Source organism: Myodes glareolus, chromosome 22, assembly GCF_982192425.1.
Source record: "Myodes glareolus chromosome 22, mMyoGla1.1, whole genome shotgun sequence".
Taxonomy (NCBI): domain Eukaryota; kingdom Metazoa; phylum Chordata; class Mammalia; order Rodentia; family Cricetidae; genus Myodes; species Myodes glareolus.
The window spans coordinates 46,214,278-46,241,879 of record NC_142047.1 but is presented as its reverse complement, the minus strand read 5'-3'; the positions used below and the strand labels follow the sequence as shown (position 1 = coordinate 46,241,879).

At 43.7% G+C, this 27,602-nt stretch overlaps 1 protein-coding gene across 1 annotated transcript; it reads left to right on the top strand.

The window, feature by feature from the left end:
* Positions 1-40: 40 nt before the first annotated feature.
* Cmc2 (C-X9-C motif containing 2) lies at positions 41-27,602 on the top strand. The gene is given in 5 exon segments (XM_048437347.3): positions 41-147; positions 150-173; positions 10,477-10,587; positions 21,433-21,504; positions 27,246-27,602. Coding segments are annotated over 5 exon segments (366 nt in total). The 5' UTR covers positions 41-75; the 3' UTR covers positions 27,333-27,602.

Below are 27,602 nucleotides of genomic sequence, written 5' to 3'. Positions count from 1 at the left end.
CCATGCCGAACGTGGTGAACCAACCCTCTATCCCCCTTAGCCTCGGACAGTGGCTCGGTCCAGGCGGGGCGGCGCATGCGCGGAGAGGCGGGGCAGGGCCGTCCGCTCCGTGGAGCTGCGTGCTCTAAGTCCGTGACTTTTCTCTCAGTGTTTTCCGAGGGGGCCGAGTGGCGGTGAGTGTCGGGCGGGCCTCAGCTTTGGGGCCTCTGGGAGCCTGCGGCGCGAAGACACAGCTCTTCGGCTTCCTCCGCCGCGCTAGGCGGGATGCTGAGGCGGCTGGGGTGCACCCACGTCCTTGTCCTTGGACCTTGGCTGGGGACACTTCCAGCCAACCTTGGCTGCACCAACCTTGGTTGGTGAGCCGCGGCCGTGACCCTCTACGGAGTGTGACAGCTCGCGGCCGCTCTTGGCTTTGCGAGCTGGAGCATACGTCTTATAGAGTGCGCGTCCCCTGTCTCAGCCCTTTTGGAGATGCGTGACGCTCGTCTAGGGATCAGCCTGCAGAAACGGGCATCTGGTAGTGTGCGTTTTGGCTGCCGTGAAAGTTCTTGTACAGAAAAGTCAGTTAACTGGCTGGTGATCCCCCACGGTACGCTGGGCAAGGAAAGTTACGTTTCGTATCCGTTTTATAGGCTTCGAGGACCATTGTGATTGTGTTTTTACAATAGATGTATGTAGAGTCGAAATATTAGAAACCTCTGCTAAAACTTTGCGAAATCTGTCTCTCTCTCTCTCAGACACACACACACACACACACACACACACACACACACACACACACACACACACACACACACACCAAGCTTGGTATGGTGGCTTGTTCCTTAATCCCAGCACTGGGGAGGTGGAGGCAGGGGTCAGGGTCAGGAGTTCAGTGTCATCCTTAGGTACATAGGGAGTTCGAGCCAGGCTGGACTACATGAGACTTGTGTCAGTAACTAAACCCGCTTTAAATGTCTACAACTTTACATTGGCAAAAGGGATTCGCTTGTGACACCCGTTCTGTCTTGTACATTTAACCCTTTGTATTGGTTTGGTTGAGCAAAGTCAAAATGAGTCTCTTTTCATCCCCTTCAATAGTAAATTTCAGCATTCAGCAAACATTTTTTTGGGCATTTCACTATATACACTTACTAGACTACTCCCTCACTAGCTTCTGTTCAGTTATGAGCGTGAGGACTGATGATGATGATGATTTTTCTAAAATTCCCCTTGACTTGGCAGAATGCTTACCTGCCGACCTGGTACTGGTAGCAGATTGTTCCAGAAGGATGCAGAGGAGGCCTAGTTCTTGAGAAGCAGTTTGATGAAGTTCAAAGTAGTGGGCCATGTGACTGTTATTTTTCCTAAGGGTGATAGCTGAGGTGTGATCGATGTGTGTGTGTGTGTGTGTGTGAGGGGCAAGTGATTCCATGGTGCGTGTGTGGATGTCAGAGGACAACTTGTGGGAGTATGTTCTGCCATATACGTACCAAGGGCCAAACCCAGGTCTTTGGGTTTGGCAGTGCCCTTTTTCTATTGAGCCATCTCATGGGCCAAACATGTAGGCTTTTTAAGGAGCAGGGGTGTAGCTTAGTTGGTAGAGTGCTCTGCCTAGTGTGCAGGTAGCCCTTGGACTGACCCTTAATGTTGCATCAAACTAGACCAGGCAGCAAGCACACATCAATAGTCTTAGTATTCAGGAGGTGTGGACGGGGAGATGAGGAGGAGTTCAAGGTCTACCTGGCACCTTGTCTTTAAAAAAAAAAGATATTAAAAAAGCATTAAAGGTAGATTTTCCAGTTTTGCTAGAGAACAAATCTTCAGACTGAAGATAACTTCTCTCCTTGTTTTTAGTGTTTTATTATTTTTTTCAAATCTCAGAGTCATGACCTCTCTTTTAAACTTGTATTTTGTGTCCACCATCACCACCATATTGGTGTGTGTGTGTGTGTGTGTGTGTGTGTGTGTGTAGGTAGGTAGGTTAGAGGATGCTTGTTGGAGTCAGTTTTTTCCTTCCGTCATGTGAGTTCGGAAGTCTGACCTCAAGTCATTGTGCGCTGAGCCAACTTGCTGGCCTTAGTTAATTCTGTTTTTAGTTTTGTGTGTGTGTTTGTATGTGTGTATTGCAGGGTTGGGAGTGACCTCAGTCCGGTCAAGTCTGCTGTCACTCCCTGCCTTACTGGCTTGATACCCGGCCTCTCACTGACCTGTGTACGCCTGCTATGTTGGCTAGGTTGACTGGCCTTTGAGCAGCCCCCTGGGTCTTGCCTATCTCCATCTCCACATTAAAGGTTACAGGCATCACCCACTGAGTGTCTCTCCAGCCCCTTGCTTATTTTAAGCTAACGGCAACTGTAGTGTACATTTATTTTTAGGCAGCCACACAATAGCAAAATCTTCCTAAAGCAGTGGTTCTTAGCCTCCTTCATGCTGTGACCCTTCACTACAGTTCCTCATGTTGTGGTGACCCCCAACCATAAAATTATTTTGTTGCTACTTCCTAACTGTAATTTTGCTGCTGTTGTGAGTCCTAATGTAAGTATCTGATGTGATGGGGTTGTGACCCACAGGTTGAGAAACACTGTTCTAAAAGAAACATGGCATTAAAATAGAGAGAGCTCACCTCTTATAATGCCCTCTGCCTTATTAGCATGCTTTTCCACATGCTAGAGTCTCCTTATTTTTAAAAAGGTGCCATCTGGTGCTCAAGCAAGGAATTTGTTAGGTAAAGTTGAGTGTTTAGGGTTTCGGTTTAAATAGCATTCTTCTTGCCAAGAGTAGGAGAAAACAAAGTAAATATTTTATTCTCTCAAATAGCCATCTAGGTTAAGCAATGAGAAGACCCCATTTTTACTTCCCCGGTAAATACAGAATATTAATTAGTAGCCTGTTAAGTCAGCAAAAGACCCAGTAGATACCCCTTCCTGGGTCTGCTGTTAGAGCAGACATATTACCTCCTGTAGGGGGCTCTTTTCTTTTCAGTGAGTACTGTTAATAAAGAAAGTCTGTGGGGGAGCAGGTTTTGGCTCTAAGAATAAAGGTTTGACTGAGTGAATACTTTCATATCAGGGCTTCACTCTGTGGGGAAGGTATCCAGTTACCCTTGCTGGTAAAAGTTAGTTTTATATCCTGCTCGGATACTATAGAAGGCAGAAATGCCATGTTGTCAAAGGATTTCTACAGAATTGACAGTGACTTATCCAAAAGACATGTTTTCCCTTAGCTCTGTAAAAACGGGTTAGTCCAAGGGGATGTGTACATACACACTTCCCATGGATTAGTCCAATAGATGTCAGCTGTACATTTATTTATAACACTTGTGGGCTCACCACTCATGCATACACACGCATATGCATTTTCCAAACATGAAAAGAGTGTGAAAACAGAAAACGTAATCCTTCAAAAAAGTAGTAGCCACCCAGTATACTTTAGTGCATTGGTAGTTTCTCTACACTGTGTAACTCTGGGGCTAGCACTGGTTCACACTGCTCAGCACCATGAGACAGGACGGCATTGGTCTGTATGTTGCTAACCTATGAAAAGCTTCAGGTCAGAATAACAGGTTCCGAATGTGTGTCATCTTTCCATGAATTGAAGTCGAGAAATTGTAAGGTGGGCCATCAAAAGTTGGAGACCATGTGTCTGCTTTGCTAATTAGAAAAGCTGTTTCTGAACGTCTTAAATTTGCATTTGAACCGTGAAGGAACGAATTTGAGGACTGCTTGATCAAAATGTGCAAAAATATTTTGACAAGTACATTTTGAAACAAAACGTTCAAATCATTTTCTAGGTGGCAAATCCGTGTACTTTCAGAAAAAAATAAGTGAGATGAAAACAAGATTAACTCCCTTGTACATTCTATCACATTACTATACATGATCGCTTCTGGTGATTAACACCGTAACATAAGCCGATGACTTACATTGATGAACTATGTCGGACTTCACACTTCTGAGGCATATAGTTTGTGTCATTAAGACGACATGTAGTCAGTGCAGAGCAAAGAAAACCTGAACGTGGCTGTGTTTCTGTTTTCCATTTCAAATACTTAGCTGGGTGGGACTGCTTGATTTGTGGTCTTTAGATGTGGTATGTATGTGTGTTTAGTAGTTACTGAATTGAACAGTGAGCAACTTAATTGCAACTTAAGATAGTGGCTTTGCTTTAGTACTTGGGAATTATTTATTTAGGTTTGCTTTTGTATTTGTTGGGAATGAGGTGGGCAGTTTGAGAATTTCAGATACACACACATATTTACACACACACATACATTTCTCAGATTTTTTTATGTAAAAATTTTTGTATAAAATGTGCCTACCATAAAATTTGCCCATTGTAAACGAATTTAGTGATATTAATAAGTTTGTAGACTTGTGCAGCCATTACCAGGACCCATTTTTAGAACATTTTCATTACTCTAAGGCAGTGCTTCTCAACTTTCCTCATTCTGTGACCCTTTAGTACAGTCCCTCATGTTGTGGTGACCCCCAACTATAAAGTTATTTCATGCTACATCATAACTATAATTTTGCTACTGTTATGAATCATAAATATCTGATGTGCAGGATATCTGATATGTGGCTCCAAAGGGGTCTTGACCCACAGGTTGAGAACCGCTGCTCTACGAGATTTGTTTGTGTCCATTTACAAATTAACCCTCATTTTCATCTTTAGTCCTGTACAACCAGTGGCTTGATTTTTGTTTCTGTGAACATGAATGTAACTTTTTGTAAATATTGTCTGAAAATAGACATTCAATATATAGTCTTTTGGTGTCTGGATTTCATCCAGAATAGGGCTTTCATCAGGATTAGAACATGTAACTAATGAGTATTCTATTGTATCGTTAAACCACATTTGTTTAAATATTCACCTGCTTATTAGACATTGGTAGCTTTATATTCCCAGGCTTAACTCTTAAAGCTAACTTTCTTACCCAGCTGTCCACACCTTTAGTCCCTGTCTTTGGGGCAATAAGCATGTAGATATCTGAGATCCAGCCCATTCTGATCTTACATTGTCAGTTTTAGACCAGCCAGGGCTACCTGATGAGAGTCTTATTTTTAAAAACAAAACTAAAATTATATTAATAAAAGAATAGTGCTTTTGCATATGTTCACACATGTCTTAGTGTGAGTGTGAGCTTAGATGTAGATGAAGTTTCTGTCCCACCTGATCCCACAGCCATCCAGTCCCAAATAAACACACAGAAGTTGATATTTATTGTAAGATGTTTGGCCTATCGCTCAGGCTTATTACTAACTAGCTCTTACAACTTAATTAACCCATAATTCTTGTCTATGTTTAGCTGCTTGACTTGGTGCCTTTTCTCAGTGCACCATTCTCATCTTGCTTCCTGTGCATTTGGCTGGTAACTGACTCTCTGCCTTTCCTCTTCCCAGAATTCTCCTAGTCTGATCACCCCATCTGTACTTCCTGCCTTACTAATGGCCAGTTGTTTTATTAAACCAATGAGCAACAATCTTAACAGTGTACAAGAGCCGCAGGATGCTTATAAACACAATTTAAGCCAGGCGATGGTTGTGCACTTCTTTAATTCCAGCACTTGGGAGGGAGGCAGAGGCAGGTGGATCTCTGTGAGTTCAAGGCCAGGTTGGTTTACAGAGTGAATTCTAGGACAGGCTCCAAAGCTACACAGAGAAACTCTGCTTTGAAGAAAACAAAAACAAAACAAACAAACAACAACAAAAACCAGAATCAAACAAAAAAACCAAAACCCCAAAAACATCCTTTAAGTGTTTGGTAGCAGAAGCTGAGGAACTACTTGGTTTTTGCTGCTAACAATGAGTCAGGAAGCCTCTCTTAAATGAGCTACACCTCTGCTTGTCTCTAAACAGAGCCCATCCAAGAAAATGCTGCTACCAAGAAGCCGTGCTTGACTCTGTTCTTTTGTGTTTAGAATCCCTCCCCAAGTTCTCTCGGGTTTTATGTGGTTGTAGTTTGCTGAAAGTTAGGTGTCATTTGTTACACAAGTTCTAATTGGTCTTAATAAAAGCCTGGAGCCAGATAGGGGGTAAATGCTGAACGATCAGAGGGACAAAGGAGCAAGCCACAGCCAACTCTTACCTTGCTAAATCCTCAGCTGAAAAAGAACTGAACTCCTGTCTCCTCCCGCCTTATAGTCCTCTCTCCTCCCAGCCATATCACTTCCTGTTTGTCTGTACAAACCTTTATGGTTAGCTAGTGACTAGCTCCACTCTTTGATCTTCTGGCAAGCTTTATTTGTTAGAACACAGAGAGAGCAAACAGAATATCACCACACTTAGGCTTTCCTTTCTTGGGTAGGTGCCTAGGTGTGCAGAGGCTGAGCAACAGTAAGCCTGTGGGTTCTGCTTCGTCTCTTTAAGGATTTGCATATATCTTCGATAGTGGTGCATGAGTTCATTACTCCTCCACCTAACCTAACCCTGCTCGGTACTGTCTGACTTTCTGATTACAGACATTCTAATATAAAGGTGGTTTGACTGATAATGCTGCAAAAGCAATGCACAGTCAGTAGAAACCTGCAGTCAAATGTTGCATTTGGTCTTTTTCCTAACTGATGATGTGTGATAGCTTATGGCAGGTCACAGCTCGTGGCCAGCTATAGCTCCAAGTCAGCCTCAGGGTCACAAGGAAAAGTGTTACAGTGTCTGGGTTGTTAGTGCTTTTGGTTATTGTAGTTTTGCATCCCGTCATGCCTACCAAATGCCCACCTGTGTATCCTGCTGGTGTAAAGAAGAGGGAGGGAGATTGCTCTGGAGATGAAACTCAAAATAATTGCCCAGCACAAAGGTGGCCAGCCAGTGTATCATCTCACGGGGGTCAGGACTTTCTCAGTCCACAGTATGAACCGTCTTGAAAGATAAACGAATCCATGAGGCAGCGAATCATTAGCTTGTTAAGTCCACTGTCATCACTAGGAGAGCTGGGCTGATCATCAAGAAGAGTTACTTGTGGGGTGGACAGAAGAGCAAGTGTAGAGGCACATGCCACTCAGCCTGCTGGTGATCCAGGCTCAGGCAAGAAGGCTTTCCAACATGCTCAGAGAGCACGCTGATGGTTCCTACACACAGATGTTTACCACAAGCCTGGGTGGTTCCTGTGCCGCAAAAAGGGTCAGTGGTGGGGCAGTGACTGCTGGCATTGAATGTGCTGAAGCTTTTAAGGAAGAGTTCTTAGGGTAGCTGTGGATCAGAAATACTTCCCAGAACAGATGTGTAATGTTGGTGAACTAAGCTTGTCCTGGAAGTGTATGCCTGAGTATGCCTATGCTCATCAAGAATCCAAGGTAATACTGGGATCCAGAGACCATGTAACTCTGCCTTAGGAGGAAATGTTGCAGGGTTCAAATTAAAACATTTTCTAATCTACCATTTGGAGAATCCTAGAGCATTCAAGAATGTGAGAAGCACACACTTCCTGTTTACTTACTATCACCATAACAAGGAAGTCTGGGTGACATCAGCCTTGTTTGAAGATTGGTTTCTGAACTCTTATTCCACAAGTCAGAGATGTTGTAGGCAAAGCAGCATCCCATTCAAGATTCTTCTGATCCTAGATGATGCTCCCAGACATCCACAGCACATGACTGCTGTGCATCCTGATGTGGAGTGTTGTGCCCATTGCTGAACACCTCCATGCTTTTATACTGAATGGGCCAGGGTGTGATATCTGTATTCAAAGTGCATGGTTTATGCCAGGCATCTGCACAGACCAAGGAAGCCAGTGAGTCTTTGCAAACACTCCTAGGGCTCTGGAGAGGTTTTACTATCCTAAGCGCGATCCAGACTATGGCTGCCGCATGGGGAGAAGTCACCCAACAGTGTATGAACTGCATCTGGAAGAGAGTTCTGAAGATGTCTGTGAGTTCACGCGAGGCTTTGACCAAGATACTGTTTATGTGCTCAGTAACAAGATGTTGGCGGTAGAAATGGCTGGACTAGAGTGTCGATGAGGAAGATGTGTATGAGGCCTTGCCAGAGGCAAGGCCGCAGAGCTCCAGTGAGGAGCTGCTGGAACTGCGGGAAGAGAGGAGTAAAGGAGCTGAAGCTCGGGAAGAAGTTATGCCCGAGGCACCAAGACAGTTAGCAGCCAAGAGACTGGCAGAAGCATTTGCTACTGTTCGCCGGGCATGGGGTTGCTAGAAGGCGGCTATTGTGAGAGATTTGTGAGTGCTGACGAGGTGGTGCAGGATGCTCTTGCTTTCTATAGAGGAATACATCACACACACAGACACACACAGTGTGAAGTCAAACTTGGCTTTTTTCTGGGAAATAGAATGCTCGCTAAGCCAGCAAGTGTCATTACTTCTGTGCTGCCCCGACTCTAGTCTAGCAGATCAGAAGAGGTCACTGGTGGCTGTGTTAGAGCTGTAGCATCCCTGCTATTTAGCCACTAGTTCTAGTTCAGGGCTTCAGGTGTTCCTGAGACTCAGTGTGCTTCCAGGTGTGCACGTTAATGGTGAGTGCCCACACAGCCTTCCTGCCTTTCACTGTCAGTACAGCGTTCAACAATATTCAAGGTAACCAGTACTTCATTGTAAAAGAGATTGTGTGTTAGAAATACCAAGTATATTTTGCCTTAATATAGTTTTGGAAGTTTTTAACTTTATGTGTCTCTCTGTGTGTGGGTTGTGTGTGTTTGAGTGTAAGAGCCTGCAGAATCTGAGAAAGACATCAGATCCCCTGGAGTTGGAGTTTCCGGGTGGTTGTGAGCCACCTGGTGTGGCTACTGGTGAGCTGCCGTGTGCAGGAAGTACCCATCACTGATGAAGCTGGTCCATTTCATTCCCTTTTTGAGACAGTCTTGCTATGTAGGCTAGGCTGTCCTGAGATTTGCTATGTAGCCTTGGCTGTAGCCTAGGCTGTCCTGAGATTCGCTACGTAGCCTAGGATGTCCTGAGATTTGCTATGTAGCCTAGGCTGTCCTGAGATTCGCTATGTAGCCTAGGCTGGCCTGAGATTTGCTGTGTAGCCTAGGCTGGCCTGAGATTTGCTGTGTAACCTAGGCTGTCCTGAGATTTGCTGTGTAGCCTAGGCTGTCCTGAGATTTGCTATGCAACTAACTGTATCAGATTGACCTTAAGCTTGTTTCTCCTGCCTCTGCCTCTGAGAGCTGAGATTGCAGGTGTGGGTCCATAGGAAATGTTTTGAATGTTTAGATGACTCTTAGGGTGGCCACACCATTTTGTGTCACACCAGCAGTGTACAAGGGTCACAGTCTCACCAGTTTCTTTACAGCCTCTCCAGCCCTTGTGAACTGCCTGCTGTGGGCTGGGAATGGGACTCGAGTTCTGTAAGGACAGCAAGTTCATACCTCTTACCTATTGAGCCGTCTCTCAGCACCCCTTCCTTTTTTTCCCCCCCTCAGCTTTCTTTTTGTTTGTTTGTTTGGTTGGTTGGTTTGAGAGAGACAAAGTTTCTCTGTGTAGCCATGGTTGTCCTGGAACTCTCTTCATAGACCAGACTGGTTTGGAACTCAGAGAGCCACCTGCCTCTGCTTCTTAAGTGCTGGGAGTAAAGGAGTGCACCACCGTACCTGATAACAATAGCTTGCCTGCCTGCCTGCTTTCCTTCCTTCCTTCCTTTTTTTAGTTTTTCAAGACAAGTTTTTCTGTGTAGCCCTGGCTGTCTTGGAACTCACCCTGTAGACCAGGCTGGCCTCCAACTCATGGGGATCTGCCTGCCTCGGCCTTCCGTGTGCTGGCCTAAACGTTGTGTGCCACCACACCTGGCTGACAGTGGCTTTCTTAATAGATCTGGGGTAGTTCTAATTTTTTTTTTTTTGAGAGAGAGCTTTTAAGATTAAAACAATTAAATGGTTCTTTTGGTCATGTTCTGAGTTAAAAAGTGTAGTTAAAAAATAGGGTAACACTATATCACTATAGCAGACATTTTAAAACCATTTATTTTCTTAATCTTGGTTGTTAATTTTCTCTTTTGTGGTTGACCCATTAAACTAATTCCTGGGATCTTCGATTTTTGTTTTCGGTGCAGTGATTCCTTTTGTGCACAGCTCTGTGAAATCTGAAAACTACTTACTGTCTCACTTCATCAGTTAGCTAAGTTTTCTCAGCCAGATGTTAAAAAGCAGTCTGAGTTAATTCACACTAATATGAGACTGCCTTATGGCCCTTTAAAACTCTCTCAGAGGAGCCTATGATTTAAAAGAAATAATGACCAATTCTCCTAGTTGCTAAACTTTCACCTGAATAAGATGAGTTGTAATCAGTTCCTGGCATATAAGCAAAGTTTTTAAAGTCCAGCTGTTGATGTAGGCAAGTGTTCTGAGGGAGGGACTGCTCTTCCTCCAAGGGACCTGCAGGCTCTAAATCCAGGGAACATGCTGGCTGTTCCGTCTCTGTAAAGGAGCTGAGGCTCACATTGGACACTTGGTTCATGGTTGACACTTGATTCTGATAAAGGTATTTGCCTGCTCTCATTGAAAATACAAGTATATTCATGCATACTCAAGGAATTCTTGTGTTCACAGGTCGCCCTGCATTTATTCGTCCTCCTAAAGATGCATCCTGACTTATCGCCACATTTGCACACCGAGGAATGCAACATCTTGATTAACTTGCTTAAGGAATGTCACAAAAACGTAAGGATTCAGAAGAGTGACCTTAACGCACAAGTGAAGCTTAGGTACAATGCTAATGTAAAGTGTTTTCCCATAGCACAAAGGGACAGGGGCAGTGTGTTATTAGTAACAGGAGTGAACTGCTTGAAGCTTGTGTGTGTGATTCCATGTTCTTTATTACTGGCAAGGTAGAGCCCGTGCAGTCCTATGTAGTCGTGTGCAGTAGTTGGAATGCATGTTCTTACAGGGAGAAGTGTCGCTTCCCTACTGAAGGATGCTGGGACATTTAGTGCACCTCCAATCCCTGACCATGTGGCATCATCCTAAGGTAGTCTGCTCCTTTATGTAAGTTTATGTTAGCAAGCTCCAGTTTTTGATTGGCCAGATTTGATGAATTTACTTAACACTTGGTAGAATGGAAAGTAAAAAATGAGCCCATATGGAGACTACATTAAATCAAGTTGGCATTTTTTTTGGCAGATGTTGAATATTTGGTAATTTTAATGGTTTTGTGAATTATTAGTGTTTTTCTTTAACATTGTGCTTTTATTTATCTCATGATGATGTAAACTGTAGACACATCACATTTAGTAATAGTGACTGCCACTCAGATGAGTGAGATTAGGACCCAAAGAATGGTAATATGTAATGCCTACAGTCTTTGCAGACAGATGTTGTATTGGGTCAAAGAATGCTGTTGATGACAACATACTTGGGTAAACAATTCACACAACATATATGTGGATCAAGAATTAGGCACTCTTATGCTGGGAGGTGGTGGCGCACACCTTTAATCCCAGCTCTCAGTAGGCAGAGGCGGGCGGATGTCTGGGTTAGAGGCCATCCTGGTCTACAGAGTGAGTTCCAGGACAACTAGATATACATAGAGAAACCCTGTCTGAAAACAAACAACAACAACAACAAAAAAGAATTAAGCACTCTTCCTAACTGGAAAACGAACCAGTTAATGTAAGTGAAACACAACTTACGGGTTTTAAAATCACACTGTCAAGTGTTATTTAAAAAGGAGCTGCTTGTGCTGATGTAGTGCGGATCATTTCCCTGCCGTGTGTGGTGACGTGTAGGCAAGGACAGAAAAGGACCGGGGCTGACAGGGCCCGTGAGACTTCATAGGGTGACAGTTCTCTTGTCATTGAGGGTCCTTGGGCTATAATGCTGGACATGGGATGCCATCTTTTCTTCTGTGCTCTTTGCCTTAGTGATTAAGAGTCAGGAGTTTCAGTCCTTGCTTTTAAATATTCTTTGTTGGGCTGACAAGGTAGCTCAGTAACAGCATTTGCTGCCAAGCCTGAAGACCTGCATTTGACCCCAGAACTCCCGAAAGCTGTGCTTTGACCCACGCTTGCGTGTGCACGTGACACATACAAATGTCATTTGAAAAAGTTATTCTGCGTTACATGTTTGTTATTTGTTTATTAACATTTGGTCCCAGACTGCTATAAATTTGAATAATTTTAAGCATTTGGTTCTGCTTTTTGTTTCTAAAACACTTCATACAGAAAAGGTAAAAAATCAAATTCTAGAACCAAAGATAATTAAAAATTATCATCGTTAGTACATATATAAATAGTAATATTTATAATCTTAAGTGTAAAATTTAATGAGTTTGACCAGCCTTTGCCACCATGTTGCAGTCAGTACAACTACAATCCAATACTCCCGCTAGTGCCTCGCAGTTTGCAGTGTGGTTCACACCGGCCTCGGGAACTCAGCACTACCTTTTCTGTCATTGTAGGGGGCTTTGCTGCTATGGCATTTGCTAAATGTATCCTTCTGTATCCTCGCCTTGTGCCTCTGTCCTGTTGGCTGTGCTGCTGGCTCGCAGGCTCCTCTTTCAGGGATTGGTGCATTGTCTGGGCAGTCTGCAGCGTATCTCCTTGCTGGGAGACATTGGCCTTGTTTGGAGTTGTGCTGTTTTCAGTAAAGCTGCTGTGAGCTGTGTTTACAAGCAGTTGTGTGGCGATCTTTTAATTTATCTTGGATGAATGCATAGAAACGGAATGACCAGACTGTGTGGTGTCTATAAGAAACTTCAGACTCTCCACTCTCCACTGTGTGCTGTTTAGTGTTCCCACCAGCACTGTGAGAAGTGTTGTAATCTCAGCCAACTCACGAGAATGTAGTCATGTCTCTTTTTTGTTTTAAGAGTGTATTTCTCCAATGGCTAATGATTTTAAGATTATTTTTCCTGTTCATTTTGACCACTTATACTATCTTTCCCTTATATTTAAAATTTTGAGTTTTCTAATTTTTTTTTTTTAATGATTTGGCATCCAAGTCTTATGTTACTTCTTTCCATTCTGGTATTGCCAGTCTTTTAGGATGGGGTCTTACCATGTAGACCAGGCCGACCTTGGATTCATAGGGACTCACCTGCCTCTGCCTCCCGAGTGCTGGGATTAAAAGTGTGCACCATCAACCCTGTCCTAATTTTCTTCCTTTTTTTCTTTTTTTCAAGACAGGGTTTCTCTGTAGCTTTGGAACCTGTCTTAGAACTCTCTCTGTAGACCAGACTAGCCTCGAACTCACAGAGATCCACCTATCTCTGCCTCCCAAGTACTGAGGCACGTACGACCACTATCCAGCCTGTCTTCATTTTGTTAAAGGGGCATTTCAAAGGGAAACTTAAAAAAAAAATTGGTAAGGTCATATTTACTTTTTTTATAGTTTGCCTTTTTTTTTTTTTTTTTTAAGGCTGTCCTAAGGATCTTTTTGTGTTCCCTGTGGTCACAAAGATTTTCCTGTTTTTACTAGAGTCATATGGTTCTGCTTTTATATGTAGGTCTCTGGTGAATGAAGCTTAGTTTCAAGTTTGGTGTAAGGTGTGATTTTTTTAAGTTTGTTGTTTTGCTCATAGATACCTAGTTGCCTTGATACCACTAGGGACACTGCCCCTCCCCCCATTTGTCTTCAAAAATCACCTGATTGTGCTGGAATAAGTGTGTCTCTGGCTTTTAGTCTGCCCACTCATTCTTACGTCTGGTGTCTCTCTCTCTCTCTCTCTCTTTCTCTCTCTTTCTCTTTCTTTTAATTGTTTCTCTTTGTCATCTTTTTAAGGGGCTGAGGCTGTAGCTCAGTGGCCCACGTGCTGGGAGTTCAGTCCCCAGTACTGTGGAAATGGCAGCGTTGGTGCCCGTCTGTAATCATGGCCTTCAGAGCGGTGCTCTCGGCCTCCCCAGCGCTGCGCCCGTCAGTACGGTCCCTCATGCGGTGCCGACCCCAGCCATAAAGTATTTCAGTGCTGCTTCATAACTGTGATTTTGCTGCTGTTACTAATTGTAATGTAAATATCTGATGTACAACCCTTGTGGGGTTGCAACTCACAGGTTAGAATCACTAATTTAAAGCAGTGAAGGCAGGTGGATCAGCAGTTCAGTCATTCTTCCAACATATAAGTTCAGGACCAGCCTGAACTACACGAGGGATTATCATTAAATAAACAAAATAACTGTCTTAGGGTTTACTATTGCTGGGGAGAGACGCCATGACACTGGCAACTCTCATGTTTAATTGCAGGGGCTCACTTGCAGTTTCAGAGGTTCAGTCCGTTATCATTATGGTGGGGAGTATAGCATCAGGTAGATGTGATGCTGGAGCTAAGAGTCCCACATCTTGCCGGCAACAGGAAGTTGACTGATGGTCACACTTTAGGAAGCTTGAGCAAAAGAGAACTCAAAGAGACCCCCAAAGTGTCACACTTCCTTTAACAAGGCCACACCTCCTAGTAGTGCCACTCCCTTTAGAGACCATTTTCTTTCAAACAACCACAATAATTTTCTCAATTTTCGAAAATATTGTTGTATGTGTGTGCATGTGTGTGCATCCACGTGCATGTGGGTACGTGTGTAGAAGCAGCCGACAACTTGAAGCAGTTGGTTCTTTTCTTTCATCTTGTTTTGAGGCAGGATCTCTCATTTTTGCCATTGTGGTGGGTGAGTCAGCTTCTGGCCCAAGGTGTCTCTGCCTCCCACGTTACCCTAGTGGTACTGGGATTACAGACTCAGCTTTTTATATGATGTTGGGGCACTAAATGTATATTGTCAGTTTTATGGGGCGTGCCCTTTTTCCTCCTGAGCTCTCTTGGTATATTTGTTTTTAATACCAGAGTCCCACAGCCTTGAATGCTGTTTGCCTTACGTTGTCTCTAACCCATAATCCAGCTGTGTCCTTTCCTTTTAGAGAGAGAGTCTCTGTGTAGGCCTGTGACTGGCCTGAAATGCAACCACGTCTTTTTAAAAAGTTGTTTTTGGCTATTCTAGAACCTTTTTCTTTCTTTTGGTTTTTCAAGACAGGGTTTCTCTATGTAACAGTCCTAGGTGTCCTGGAACTCACGATGGAGACCAGGCTGGCCCTTGAACTCACATAGATCCTCCTGCCTCAGCCTCTGCCTCTGGAATGCTAGGATTAAAGGCCTGCACCACCACCACCTTCCTGCTTAGAACCTTTTCCCTTCCTTAGAAGTTTTAGAATTAGCCTATCACTTGAACATTGTTTATTAAGTGTTTTTCATTTGCTGTTGAACACTTGGGTTTGGATTTTTTTTTTAGCTTTTTTCTTTTTTGGCAGGATTGAAATCTGCTGGCTAGGTGTGTTGAGAGTTTTTAGGACTTGTCTGGAGTAGCTAAATTCAGTGTGAGCCTAGTACTGTACTATACTAGTAGATTCTCTCCTGCCTGGGTATTAGTGAGGTCTCTTCTGTTTGTCTTGTAAGAACGCCATGGATTCTTAGCTGCTTTCAGCCTTTGATTCTGTGTGTAATTCTTTGTACTTACTGCAGCCTCGTGATGTGTCAGCTGATAGGTGTGGCAGTTCCACGTGGTCCCCTCCCTAGCTGACAAAGCCAACTACTCGGAGCCACGCTCCTCAGCTTCCCCAGGGCAGTGTTCTCTATCCAGGCAAACGCAGGACTCACCTTGATGCCCTAGATCTTTGCCATCTTACGATGACTTTCTCCTGTGTTCTGCCCAGGCTGGTTTTTAAGACCAGTTTCCCCCATTTACACACAGAGTTGGAGGATTTCAAATGGATTTTTTTAAAAAAAAAAAAAAACTTTTTTAAAGATTTTATTTTATGTATATGGTGCTTTATTTGCAGATACACCTGCATTCCAGAAGAGGGCATCAGACCCCATTATAAGTAGCTATGAGCCAACATGTCATTGCTGGGAACTGAACTCAGGACCTCTGGAAGAGCTGCCAATGCTCTCAACCTCTGAGCCGTCTCTCCAGCCCCCTCAAATGGATTTTTTAATAGATGACACTGGAACAATTACATAGTCGAGTGAAAAAGTTAAAATTAGATTTTCATACTAGACCTATGAATCTGTTCTAGTGGGTCAGGGATTTAAATGTCAAAAATAATCCCACAGATTCTAAGAAAACACTAGTGTGTAACTGAGTGTGGGGAAAGACTGCCTTACCAGGTCATTAGTCTAGAGTCTCTCTAAAAAGTTGTTTCTGGCGGGACATGTTGGCACATACCTTTAATCCTAGAACTCTGGAGGCAGGGCAGGTGGATCTCTGTGAGTTCAAGGACAGCCAGTTCCCTGTTACACATTGAAACCTTATCTTGAAAAACCAAACCCAAAACAAACAAATAAATAAAATTGTTCTTTTCTCCTTTTCATGATTCTTTGAAAGGAAGTCATCCAGGCTGTTTCCATTTGGGCACTAGGAGTCTCTGTTTCAGTGTGCTGTGTACAGTGGTTAAAATAAAGAGAAGCTAGTGGTAGCCCAGGCCCTTACTCAGGTCGAATATGATTGCTCCAGAGTCGGAGACAGGGAGATCAGGAGTTCAAGGCCAGCCCCAGTTACACCTTTTGCTGGGCATGGTGATCATACCTTTAATCCCTGTACTCAGAAATGTGCTATGAGTAGAACCAGATAATTATAGCTTTATTCCAGATGAGTCACACCAAAGGAAAGGATGACTGACGTCAAATAATTTGAACATAGGCTAAGGACAGAGGTGCTGTTGGTTAGAGTGTGACTGGCCTTCCGTGTGCTCTGTGTACCCCAGAGCTGAGCAGTAAGAGACTGCGCTCAGAGTGGCACCACACTCCAGCAGCATCAGTGGAGCCTAGCGGTCCCTCGTGCATCAGATGTGAGCGGGACGTGCCCTATGTGTGCTTTGATAGGATTCTTGCGAAAACTGCAAGTTTCTGCCTTTTCCTGCACTCTCCGAGGATGCTGGGTTATGTACCACACATTGCCTCTGCAGTTTAATTGATAGGACAAGTTGTCTAGCTTCTGGCCCCAATATGTGTGGCTGTTTTAATCTTTCTGTGTTACGAGGCCATCTCTGTGGATGTCCTTTTCCATGCAGGGATGCTGCGGTGCTCTGTAGTCCTCTTGAAGTCCAGGGCCCCTTCATCTCCACAGAGCCTGCCTTGCTGTGCTTTCATCATTTCCCCACGTTTTATGGTTTTTCTGTGGTCTTTGCAGCCGCGTGTCATTTCCGTGGCCGTCAGTATCTCCAGGCTGTCTCTGATCTACTGGCCTGTTTTGCCTACGTTTGTCAGCAAGACTCAAATCATCTGCACTTAAAATACAGAATGTAAAGCAGCTGCTTTCCTCAAAGTCACTTGCAAGCCCTTAATGTTATTTTTTTCTGACTTATAAAGGCAATATTTAAGTAATACATGTCTTTGTAGACAGTATGAAAAGCCCAAGAAAGCATCAAGGGAACAGAAGCTCCCATTCCTTTACCACCCAGAAATAAAGTCACTACAAATAGTCTTTACCACGGGGGGGGGGGCATTTTCGTATCTCTGTATTTCCCCCCTTTTGCAGGGAGTCTTTTTATTAACATTTTGAAAGACTCCCGTCTTTCCCTTGTTGAGAACACAAACACATAAACCTTGCAGTAATCCCAGGCTTCAGAGCAGACTGGAAGGACTGTTTGCTTCCTCCTCTTTCACTTGGTTGTCTGCTCCTTGGGAGGACGCTGAACCAACTGAGGCCACTGGCTAGAGCATGGTTAAACTCCGTGGACATCTTCCGCCAGCTCGCCGCTTCAGGCCAGCATCTCTTCTGCAACCTTGTCTCTTCCCTGGTTTTACTTGGTCTTGACTATGCTTCGTCTCCTTGGCCGTCTTGCCTCTACCTTCAGCCTGTGTCTCAGCTATGCGTCCGGAGAAATTCTTCTGTGATTTTGGCAACTGAAATCTCTAGCTCAAACATTTTTTTTTTTCGAATTCTGTTTACCTCACTCTGTGTTAGCTCCATGCATTAGCTGTTCCACAAACAAGCTCAGCTTCTCCAGACAGGCTCGGCTCTTTTTAAACTGTCCCCCTTCTGTCTTGTGACCAATGTCGTCTCTGATTCCATCTGCCCACTCCTCCCCAGCCTCTGCAGACGTCTGCTGTCACTCGTGAAGGGTGAGAGCGAGCAGAACAGATACGTACTTGGGTTATTGGGGAAGTTTTCAAGTATTTAAAGTTATTATCATTATTATTGCTTTTTTGAGACAGGGTTTCTCTGTGTACAGCCCTGGCTGTCCTGGAACTCACTTTGTAGACCAGGCTGGCCTCAAACTCCGGATCTGCCTGCCGTAGCCTTCTGAGTGCTGGGGTTGAAAGCGTGCACCACCACTGCTCAGCTTCAAGTGTTTAAATTCATATCAAAATTGTATGTCTATTTTATTGAGTTCGTTGACAGTTTCATACATGTGTACAGTGTTTTCTATTTATCCCCTCCCTCCTCCTCTCATCTCCCCCACCGCTGCCCTCTCCTCCCCACTGACCCCTCCCCCACATTCACAGTTTTTTTGTTTTGTTTTTATCATCTCTGACTTTTAACCAGAACCACCCATGTGCATCTCCTGATGACAGATTCTTGGCCCCCCCAGGGTGTCCCTCCACTACAGCAGTGCTGTATGGAAATGGCTCGCTCTGTCTCCCCCCTGCAATGAGGGCAGGGTTGGAGTTCGCTCATTCACTGCTGATTCCCCAGTGCCTGGTCCACTGCTCTCTATATGAAAGGTGCACAGATCCCACTCATCGGTTACTCCGGTGGGTTGGTTTCTAGGATGCACATCCAGTACTAGCAGGTTCAAGGAGGCTTCCGTGCACGGATGCTTCTTACCAGTTCCCCTTGGGTGTTCGGCTGACATTTTCCACTTCACAAAGTGTGACTCTCATCTGGGTTTAGCTAGCGTGGAGGTGAAAGGTCAAAAGTTAGCTTTTATCTTAGATTTTAAAATAAGAAGTGTGTCTGTGGGGCAGCTGGAGAGATGCTCAGCTGGTCAATGCTAACTGCAAGTGTGAGGGCGTGGTTCTGAGGCAAGCATGCGTGGAAAAACTGGCTGCAGCTGTGTTGGCCTGTGTTGGTCTAGGGAGGCTCAGACAGGAAGATTTCCGGGGCTTGCTAGCCAGCCAGCGTAGGCTTATTGGAAAACTCCAGGTTCAGGGGAGACCTGACTCTAAAAATGGGGTGGAAAGAGATTGAAGAAAACACCAACATTAACCTCTGGCCTCCACACACGATGGAATTGTGGTCACATATGTACATGCATTAGGGTGGAGAGATGTATATGTGTGTGTGTGCATACTCCTATGGGGTGCTGTAGACACTAAGCACCATGCTGTGATTTCTAAGAGTGTCAGCTTGTAGTTCTTATTAGAAAGGGTGAAATATGCTTTCCCTGTTTATTTATAGTCACAGAAGTCATTTAGGGAAAACACAGGAAGTGTTTGTTCTGCAAAGGCCCTTAGGTAACAGAGAGGAAATCCTGGACTGATCAAGGGTTCATTGGAACAGCTCTGACCGTTTATGCAGCATCGACCTGAGAAGTGATTCTATGGTGGTGAAGGAGGAATGAGAAATAGCACAAGGCGTCGCTTCCTAATTATGTGTTGTCTGGTTCCCACGCAAGCCATAATTAGGGGGAGAAGGAAAACCGTGCTTATTACAGGCACAAGTTCAGCGTTTACAGCAGATCATTATTGGAGATCACTGTGCTGCCTGCCCCGCCTTAAACATTGTTGCATGCAAACAACCCTGACTTTACTAGAGCCCAGGCCCTTAGCGCCAGCTCGGCACCTGCCATGCAGCATTCACAGTTCTGGCAACAGGGTTTGAAATCTATATGAGATTTTTAGTTTTGCGCTTCCAACAAAGCAGACTTTGAACTTTAGACAGATTAAAAAACATTTTTTGAGGTTTATTTATTTTTATTTTATGTGTGTGGGTGTTTTGCCTATCTGTGCATTTGTGCACCATATGCATGCATTACCCGTGGAGGCCAGAAGAGGGCGGCAGATCCACTGGAGCTGGAGTTACAACCCCTTGTAGGCCTTAGAATAGACCAAGGTAAGAGCCGGGACTGAGCCATCTCTCCAGCCTCAACACAGGTTTTTTTCTTATAAACTTTTCTTATAAGTTAGTGGCTTATTTATGTGGCCTATACAGGTCATCTAATGATGCAGTATGTGTCTCATGTATTTTGATGATAACTTTTGGGATAGAGGCACATGAGAAAGTGGCTTTAGCGGCAAAAATTTTAATAGATAACGTTTTAAAAGTTTTAAAATCACACACACACACACACACACACACACACACACACACACACACACACACTGCATGCATGCATGAGTGCTGGTGCCCATAGAGACCAGAAGAGAGCTTGGGATCCCCTGAAACTGGAATTATACTCAGTGTGAGTTCTGGGAATTGGATTTGAATCCTCTACAAGAGCAGCAAGCACTGTTAACCAGACTTAGCTCTTCAGCCCCTTAAGTAACTTTTGTGGATCAATATTTGCTAGTGAGGTAAGTCTTTGCTTATGTCACTGAAGCCATATCCCTCTAATAGGGATGGAGTGGCGTGTGCTAATTAGGGAGATGGTTTAGGTGATTAAACCTTTTACTTATTTAAAAAGATTTAGTATGTATCTGGTGTTCTGCCTGCATGTATGCCTGCAAGCCAGAAGAGGGCACCAGATCTCATTGTAGATGGTCCTGAGCCACCAGGTGGTTGTTGGGAATTGAACTCAGGACCTCTGGAAAAGCAGCCAGTGCTTAACCTTTGAGCCACCTCTCCAGTCCATCTCTTTAAGTTTTTAATTATGTGTTTGTGTGTTTTTCTGTAAGAGAACATGCATATGGCTATCTTTGGAGGCCAGAGGCATTGGATTCCTCTGGAGATGAAGTTGCAGGTTGTTGTGAGCTGCCTGTTGTTGATGATAGAAGCTGAACTTGTGTCCTGGAAGAGTACCAAGTGCCCTTAACTGCTGAGCCGTCTCTCCTGCCCTGTGATTAAAACTTTTCCATTCTTTTATGCTATGTAAGATTTTAATGGGGGTAGGAGGCTTTCTTGTTTTTTAAACTAAGAAAAGTCTCTCTCTCTCTCTCTCTCTCTCTCTCTCTCTCTCTCTCTCTCTCTCTGTGTGTGTGTGTGTGTGTGTACATGAGTGTAGAGGGCAATGTCTGATGTCTTTATCACTTTGCCCTGTTTTGCGACAAGATCTCACACTAACCTGGAGCTCATGGATTCAGCTAGGTAGCTGGCCAGGGAGTTCCCAGGACCTCCTTGTCCCCACTTTCCTGGGCTGCCGACTTCTATGTCCATGCTGTGGGTGTAACTCACGTCTCTGTGCTTATAAGCATTCCACCCACCAAGTCATCTCATCGTTCACTGTTGTCTTTGTTTCTGTCCCTCAAGCATTCACCATGGAGGGAGGGCAGGGTAGGCCTCCTTAGATATTTTGCTTGACTCCTAATTACTTATTACCAGTGCCAGGTGTGGCAGACCCCATTACCATAGCAGCATCTGTTTATGTTCTGTGTTTCAGAGACATTATCATATTACAAGATGAAATATCTTACCCCTTTCTCCCCTTTAGCACAGCGTTCTGAAATTTTTTGGTCATTGCAACGATCTTGACCGGGAAATGAGAAAGTGCTTGAAGAATGAGGTAAGAACTGTGCCCAGAGTTAAATAGCATAACATTTTTGAATGTTATGTTGTTTCCATTATTAAATTTTGTATAATTTTAGTCTCTCAGAAAATCAACTTTATTTGTATGACATTCCTTTAAAGCTAGAGGCCTGAATTCTGCTTTGGGGACAGCTTTAGAACATTACTCCCTGTCTTAGTTTGGTTTTTCTGTTTTGTTTTGTTTTTGTTTTTCAAGACAGGGTTTTTCTTTGTAACTTTGGTGTCTGTCCTGGAACTAGTTCTTGTAGACCAGGCTGGCCTTGAACTCACAGAGCTCTGCCTGCCTCTGCCTCCCAAGTGCTGGGATTAAAGGTGTGCACCACCATCACCCGGTCAGATGTGATACCTTAATCAAGAGCAGAAATATACATATAACAAAACTGACCTTAAATTTGTAGCAATAGATCAAGATCCATACCAGTGCAAAGTATTCATCTATATAGTATATCCCTCTTTAAATGTCAGTAAACATTTATAAACAATATTTGGAAATTTGGGCATAGTTCTCTTCAAACTGCTTTCTGCTTTTTGTTGGATGAAGTAATTTTTGAGGGTTTTTACAATGACTTTTTGGGTGGTCTTGGTCCATCAAGCCATATTAGTCTGGACGGAATCCACAGGTTCTCATCCTCTGTGAAAGCAAAAGAAGAACCTCTTTTCCAAAGCAACAAATTCCTAGACACAAATTTTGAAGTCAATATACTTTTAAAATATATATGTTGGTTTAGCTTAGTATTCCTTTATCTTTTAATCTATGACTCTCTGTACTCTGTCTCTTTAAAGACTTTGCTTTATTTTTTTAAAAAGACATTTGCTTTTGTTTTTATAAATCTCAATACACTTTTTCTCTCTCTCTCTCCCAAGCCTACGTACATTTTTTAAACATACTGTGACCTATTAGAGGTCTTTTTCATCTGAATTTGTCTTTATTATGTATCTGTAACCCTTTTCTGACCAGGACCACTTCTTACAATACTAAGCAGCATGGCTAGGACTAAGGCTGCTTTGCCTTCGGCTCTGCCCTGTCCAACATGGCAGAGGCATATTCACCACCTCTGTGAGGCATGCACACCGCCCCAGTTGCAGGTATACAGCAAGTCTCTGTTACAACATTAAGTAGTTTGTAACACACTACTCACAAATCCCATTTAAATGCTCTGTAGCAGGACCTCCTGAAAGATTCAGAGCTGTCTGTGCTGGCAAGGCAGGAAGCCGCTGTTTTAAATGAAACTGCATACTTTTTACTGCTAAGGCTGAGTCAGGAAACCTCTTAAAGAGCCATGTCTCTGCTTTCCACCAGCAAACAGAGCAAGAAGCTGTGTCAAACTCTGTTTTTTTCTGTCTAGAATTCCTTTCTAAGCTCTCTCAGGTTTTATGTGGATTTAGCTGGCACACATTGGCTCAATAAGTTAATTCCATTTCTGTTTTACACACCAGTTACCTTATAGCCAGGACTTTTAAAAATAGGCAATGATTAAATATGTGTGTGTATGATTATGTGTATGTGTGTGTATGTATATGTGTATGTATATTTTAAATATCCATGTTCCAGTTTGTGTGTTTGAATGGCCCCTCCACATTAGTTTCAGATCGAAAAGTTTAAATACAGTATCTGAAGCTATGTTGCATTATATCTGCTTTCTACTCTTGTGCAATTTTTATCACTGTAATGTAGTCATCTTATTACTTGAAGAACTCTTTATACAGGGTGCATTTTTTGTTAGTAGCTCAGTCTGATTTTTAAACTCATTTCTCGTGCCTCAGCTTCTTGAATATTAGGGTTAAAGGCATGCACTGCCATGCCCAGTGAGTGTATCCAGGGTGATTACAAATGTGTGTGCTAGAATTTAGAGATGATTCTTGAAAAATGTTTTCCTTCATGTGCTTGCAGGAAACAAGGCCTGTGCCGTTCTGTCCAACACCTGCTCTTTGTTTTCCCACACGTGTATTCAGTTTTATAGCTTTTAATCTATGTTTGGGTTTACTGTCCCTGTGTAGTTCAGTAATTTTGCCATTGTTTCCATTACTAAAACCTCCTGTGAACTCTCTTCCCCGCTTGTCCTGAGCGCTGCTGGTGACTCTCCGATTGGATGTCATAGAGACTTGTTGTCTGTGTTTGTCTTCATAGGATTTCCCGTTTCCTTCTGTCTTAGGGTTGCTACTGCTATGATGAACGCCAGGACCAAAGCAGCAGGGAGGATGGGGCTTATTCCCCCTGTCATCCGATTCTGTGTTACCCTTCTCGGTATGGGTCACGCGCCTCCATACCTTACGCGAGTTTGGGCAAAGGCCTGGAGATTGAACAAAAGACATAAGAGACCATGGTCATTTGACAAGAGATCACCGAATGCCATTTTATTTAGCTTAATGCCAAGCTAATATACCTTGGCCACATCACAGTTCATCACTGAAGGAAGTCAGGGCAGGAACTGAAACAGGGCAGGAGCCTGTCTTAGGAGCTGATGCAGAGGCAATAGAGAGATGCTGTTTGCTAGCTTCCTCTCTGTGGCTTGCTCAGCCTGCTTTCTTATAGAACCCAGGACCGCCAACCCAGAGATCGCACCGCCCACAACAGGCTGATTCCTCCCCTATCAATCACTATTTAAGAAATGCTCTTCAGGCTTTCCTATAGCCCCATCTCATGGAGACATTTTCTCAGTCGAGGCTCCCTCCTCTCTGATGAACTAGCTTGTGTCAAGTTGACTTAAAACTATTCATCTCCCTGTGTTTAATGCTGCTTCATTCTGCAGCTTGTGAACGTTGTTCTGTTCGATCTTTCTTCTCCACTCCCGAATCTGTTCTGCTCTTCTGTATGTAGTTCCTGTGATCTTCAGAGTGACTCCACCTGATGGTGGTGATGCACGTCTTTAATCCCAGCAGAGACAGACAGATCTCTGTGATTTTGAGGCCAACCTGGTTTACAAAGCTAGTTCCAAGACAGCCAGGGCTGTTACACAGAGAAACCTTGTCTTCAGAAATAAACAGCAACAACAATAAAAAAGTGACTCTTCTGCTATCCCTCCATGTTTGGAACTTTTTAAAAAGTATGTGTATGTGTTTGGGTATTTGCACATGCGTGCAGGTGCCCTCACAGGTTAGAGATGTTGGATCCCTGGAGCTGTAGATTGAAGTGGTTGTGAGCTGCTTGACATGGGTGCTGGGAACCGCGATTGGGTCCTCAGTAAGAGCTGCACAGACTCCAAACCAGTGAGCCATCTTCAACCCCAGTGTGTTGGGGTATCTCTTGCCCCTTTCAAAGTGTCTGCCTGTTTCTGCCTCTTTGCTGCCTTTTTATTTATTTATTTTTTGCTGTTATTGCATTTGCACATTCTCTGTTCCTGTCCCTACATTGTATAGTTAACGTCCTCTTTGTTCTGTTTTTTTTTTTTTGATTGATTTTTATTGAGCTCTACACTTTTCTCTGCTCCCCTCCCTCTCCCCTCCTCTTCTACCCCAATGCTCCCAATTTACTCAGTAGATCCTGTTTTTTTCTACTTCCCATGTAGATTAGATCTATGTATGTCTCTCTTAGTGTCCTCATTGTTGTCTAAGTTCTCTTTTGATGATGTCTTGGGAGTGACTTTGCATTTACCCTTTCCTCCTTTTTGTTCAAGGGCCATTTTGACTTTCTACATTGGGATAGACTTATTAACTACGTTAGTATAACTATTACTCCAGTGTGCTGCTTTTAGTGGCCTGCTGTGTCATCATCTTTAGACTCTTCTCTCCTAGTCGCTGCAGACAGTCCAGAATCAGATCGTTTTTCCTAGAACACATGTCTGTCTGTGTTCTTGAATAGTGTTTTATATTGTTTTCTTCCAAATAATCCCTTTGTTCTGTTTTGTTTTTGAGTCAGGGTTTCATAGAGCCCACGTTGCCTTGGCCTCCTGCACCTACAAGATTGCTTGAAGAGCCTATGTGTCTGTCCTCCATCTCTTCTTCCCTGGTTTGATTTGGTTTGGTTTGAATTGGTTTGGTTTGGTTTTTCGAGACAGGGTTTCTCTGTGTAGCTTTGGAGACTGTCCAGGAACTCGCTCTGTAGGCCAGGCTGGCCTCGAACTTACAGAAAAGCTATTTGATGAAGGAAAGAGTTTGAAAAATTGTTATTCAAGGGTTGAGAACATGGCTTATTGGGTGAGGGTATTTGTGGTCAAGTGGACCACCTAAGTTCCATCCCTGGGACATGCATGGTGGAAGGAGAGGATGAAGTCCTAAAAGCTGTCCTCTGGCCTCTACCCTTAAACTGTGACATCTGTGTACTCACACACATAAACAGATGCAAAATAAATGTCTTTTTTTTTTTTTGAGACAGGGTCCCATTATGTAGCTCTGGCTGTTTTAGAATTCATTTTGTAGACCAGGCTGACCTCAAATTCACAGAGATTCATCTGCTTCTGCCTCCCAAGTGCTGGGATTAAAGGCACGCGCCATTATGTATAGCAATAAATGTAATTTTTAAAAACTGTCATTCAAAAGAATTTATACAGTTCTTCAATCAAAATCTTTAGTTTGAAATTATATTGATTGAAACTTCTTAATGGTTGTTGTTGGCAAGTAGAGGAGTTTAAAAGTTGAAAATCTTCATATTTTTCTTGGGAGTAGGGGAGGAATTTAATCAAGTCCTTGGTCAGATGTTACTAAGTCCTCTATTTTTGTGTCCTTTCTTCCCATGTCTCTGACCCTTAAAAAATGTTCCATTGTTGAGAAATGCTCATGTTTTGATTCATTTTCTTTCTTTCTCCTTCCCCAGGGAAGAATAATTAATTTATTTTTTAAAATCTGTCAATATCTATCAATGTTATATAAATACCTGTGTATTAAAGCATTCTTTTCTGAATGTAGGTTAATAAGCATTTGAGAAAATCAAAGTGCTCTTTCAAAGTGAGTAGCTGTATACTCTGTTCCCGAAACCTACAATGGCTGCTGGCCGATGTCCAGACAGGCACGGCAGTTGCGGACCTCCGAGGTGGAAACTGCGTGTAGAGTAGGCCAGTGGAGGACCCAGTGTGGTGACAGTTGGTGATGGAGAAATCCTGGAATGTTAACCTGCTGTAAATTACTCTGGGAATCACTGGGAGGCTGTGACCGCCAAGAGCTGCTTACTCTTCCTAATGTTTAGAGAAATGTATCAGAAGTAGGCTCCCTCCCCGCTGTCTGCCAGTCATTGGCTGGAGAACCGTGTTGTTCAAGTCTAGTTCTGAATTTTTAATAAAGAGCGTTGCGGTTACAGTGCTGTTTTGTAGGCATCAGAAGAAAAAGGCCGCACCCTGTAAACACTTGGAGAAAACAGTAACATGTGGGCTAAAGAAGAGGGAAAGGGGTCATTATTGGCCGTCAGTCACTTGAAGATTAAAGAAGGCAGAGTAATGGCAGGTGGGGGGAGTTTACAGGAGAATACAGGTTCACCATGACAACTCTGGATCAGCAGAACCATCCAGCATCTGAACAGGCTGCTCTCAAGGTAGTGACCCCAGTACTTAGACAGAGGAGCTTCTGGGGCCAGGGGCAGAATGCATCTGTCCAAAATGCCCCTTGACTTCTGGGAGGAGCTTGATGCTGTGGCTGTCCGTGCTGCTGTTGGCAAGTCTGTGTTGGCCCAGGGATCACTGCCTCTTATCTCTGTCAGTGAATGAACGACCAGAGTCTCGTCAGTAAAAATGTTCATTATTTTTGCGTAACTGAGGGTGTGACCTGTTGCCTCTTCTCTCCCCTTTCCAGTATTCAGAGAAGAGGACCAGGAGCAGGGAGCACGGTATTGCCATGCGAGCGAGGCTTTCCAACCCTCCAGAGGAAGCTGGAAAATAGGTTCGCCGGATGCCTTGACTGCGAGACCTGAAGGTGGCTGGGAGCTGGAAAAAAAATCCCTTCTTTTGGTCTCTATGGCCCTTTGAATGAAAGGTGACCCATGAAGAACTGAACCGTGGAGAAACATGAGAATATGGATTCTTAGTACTCGTTGAGCAAAAGCCTTTAGTGCCGTGAGCTGTGCCTGCTTAACAGTTTCCTCTGCTGCTGCTCTGAGTCTCAGTCCATCCAGTGCCAACTCGCCTCCTACAATAAAGTGATCGGACAGTG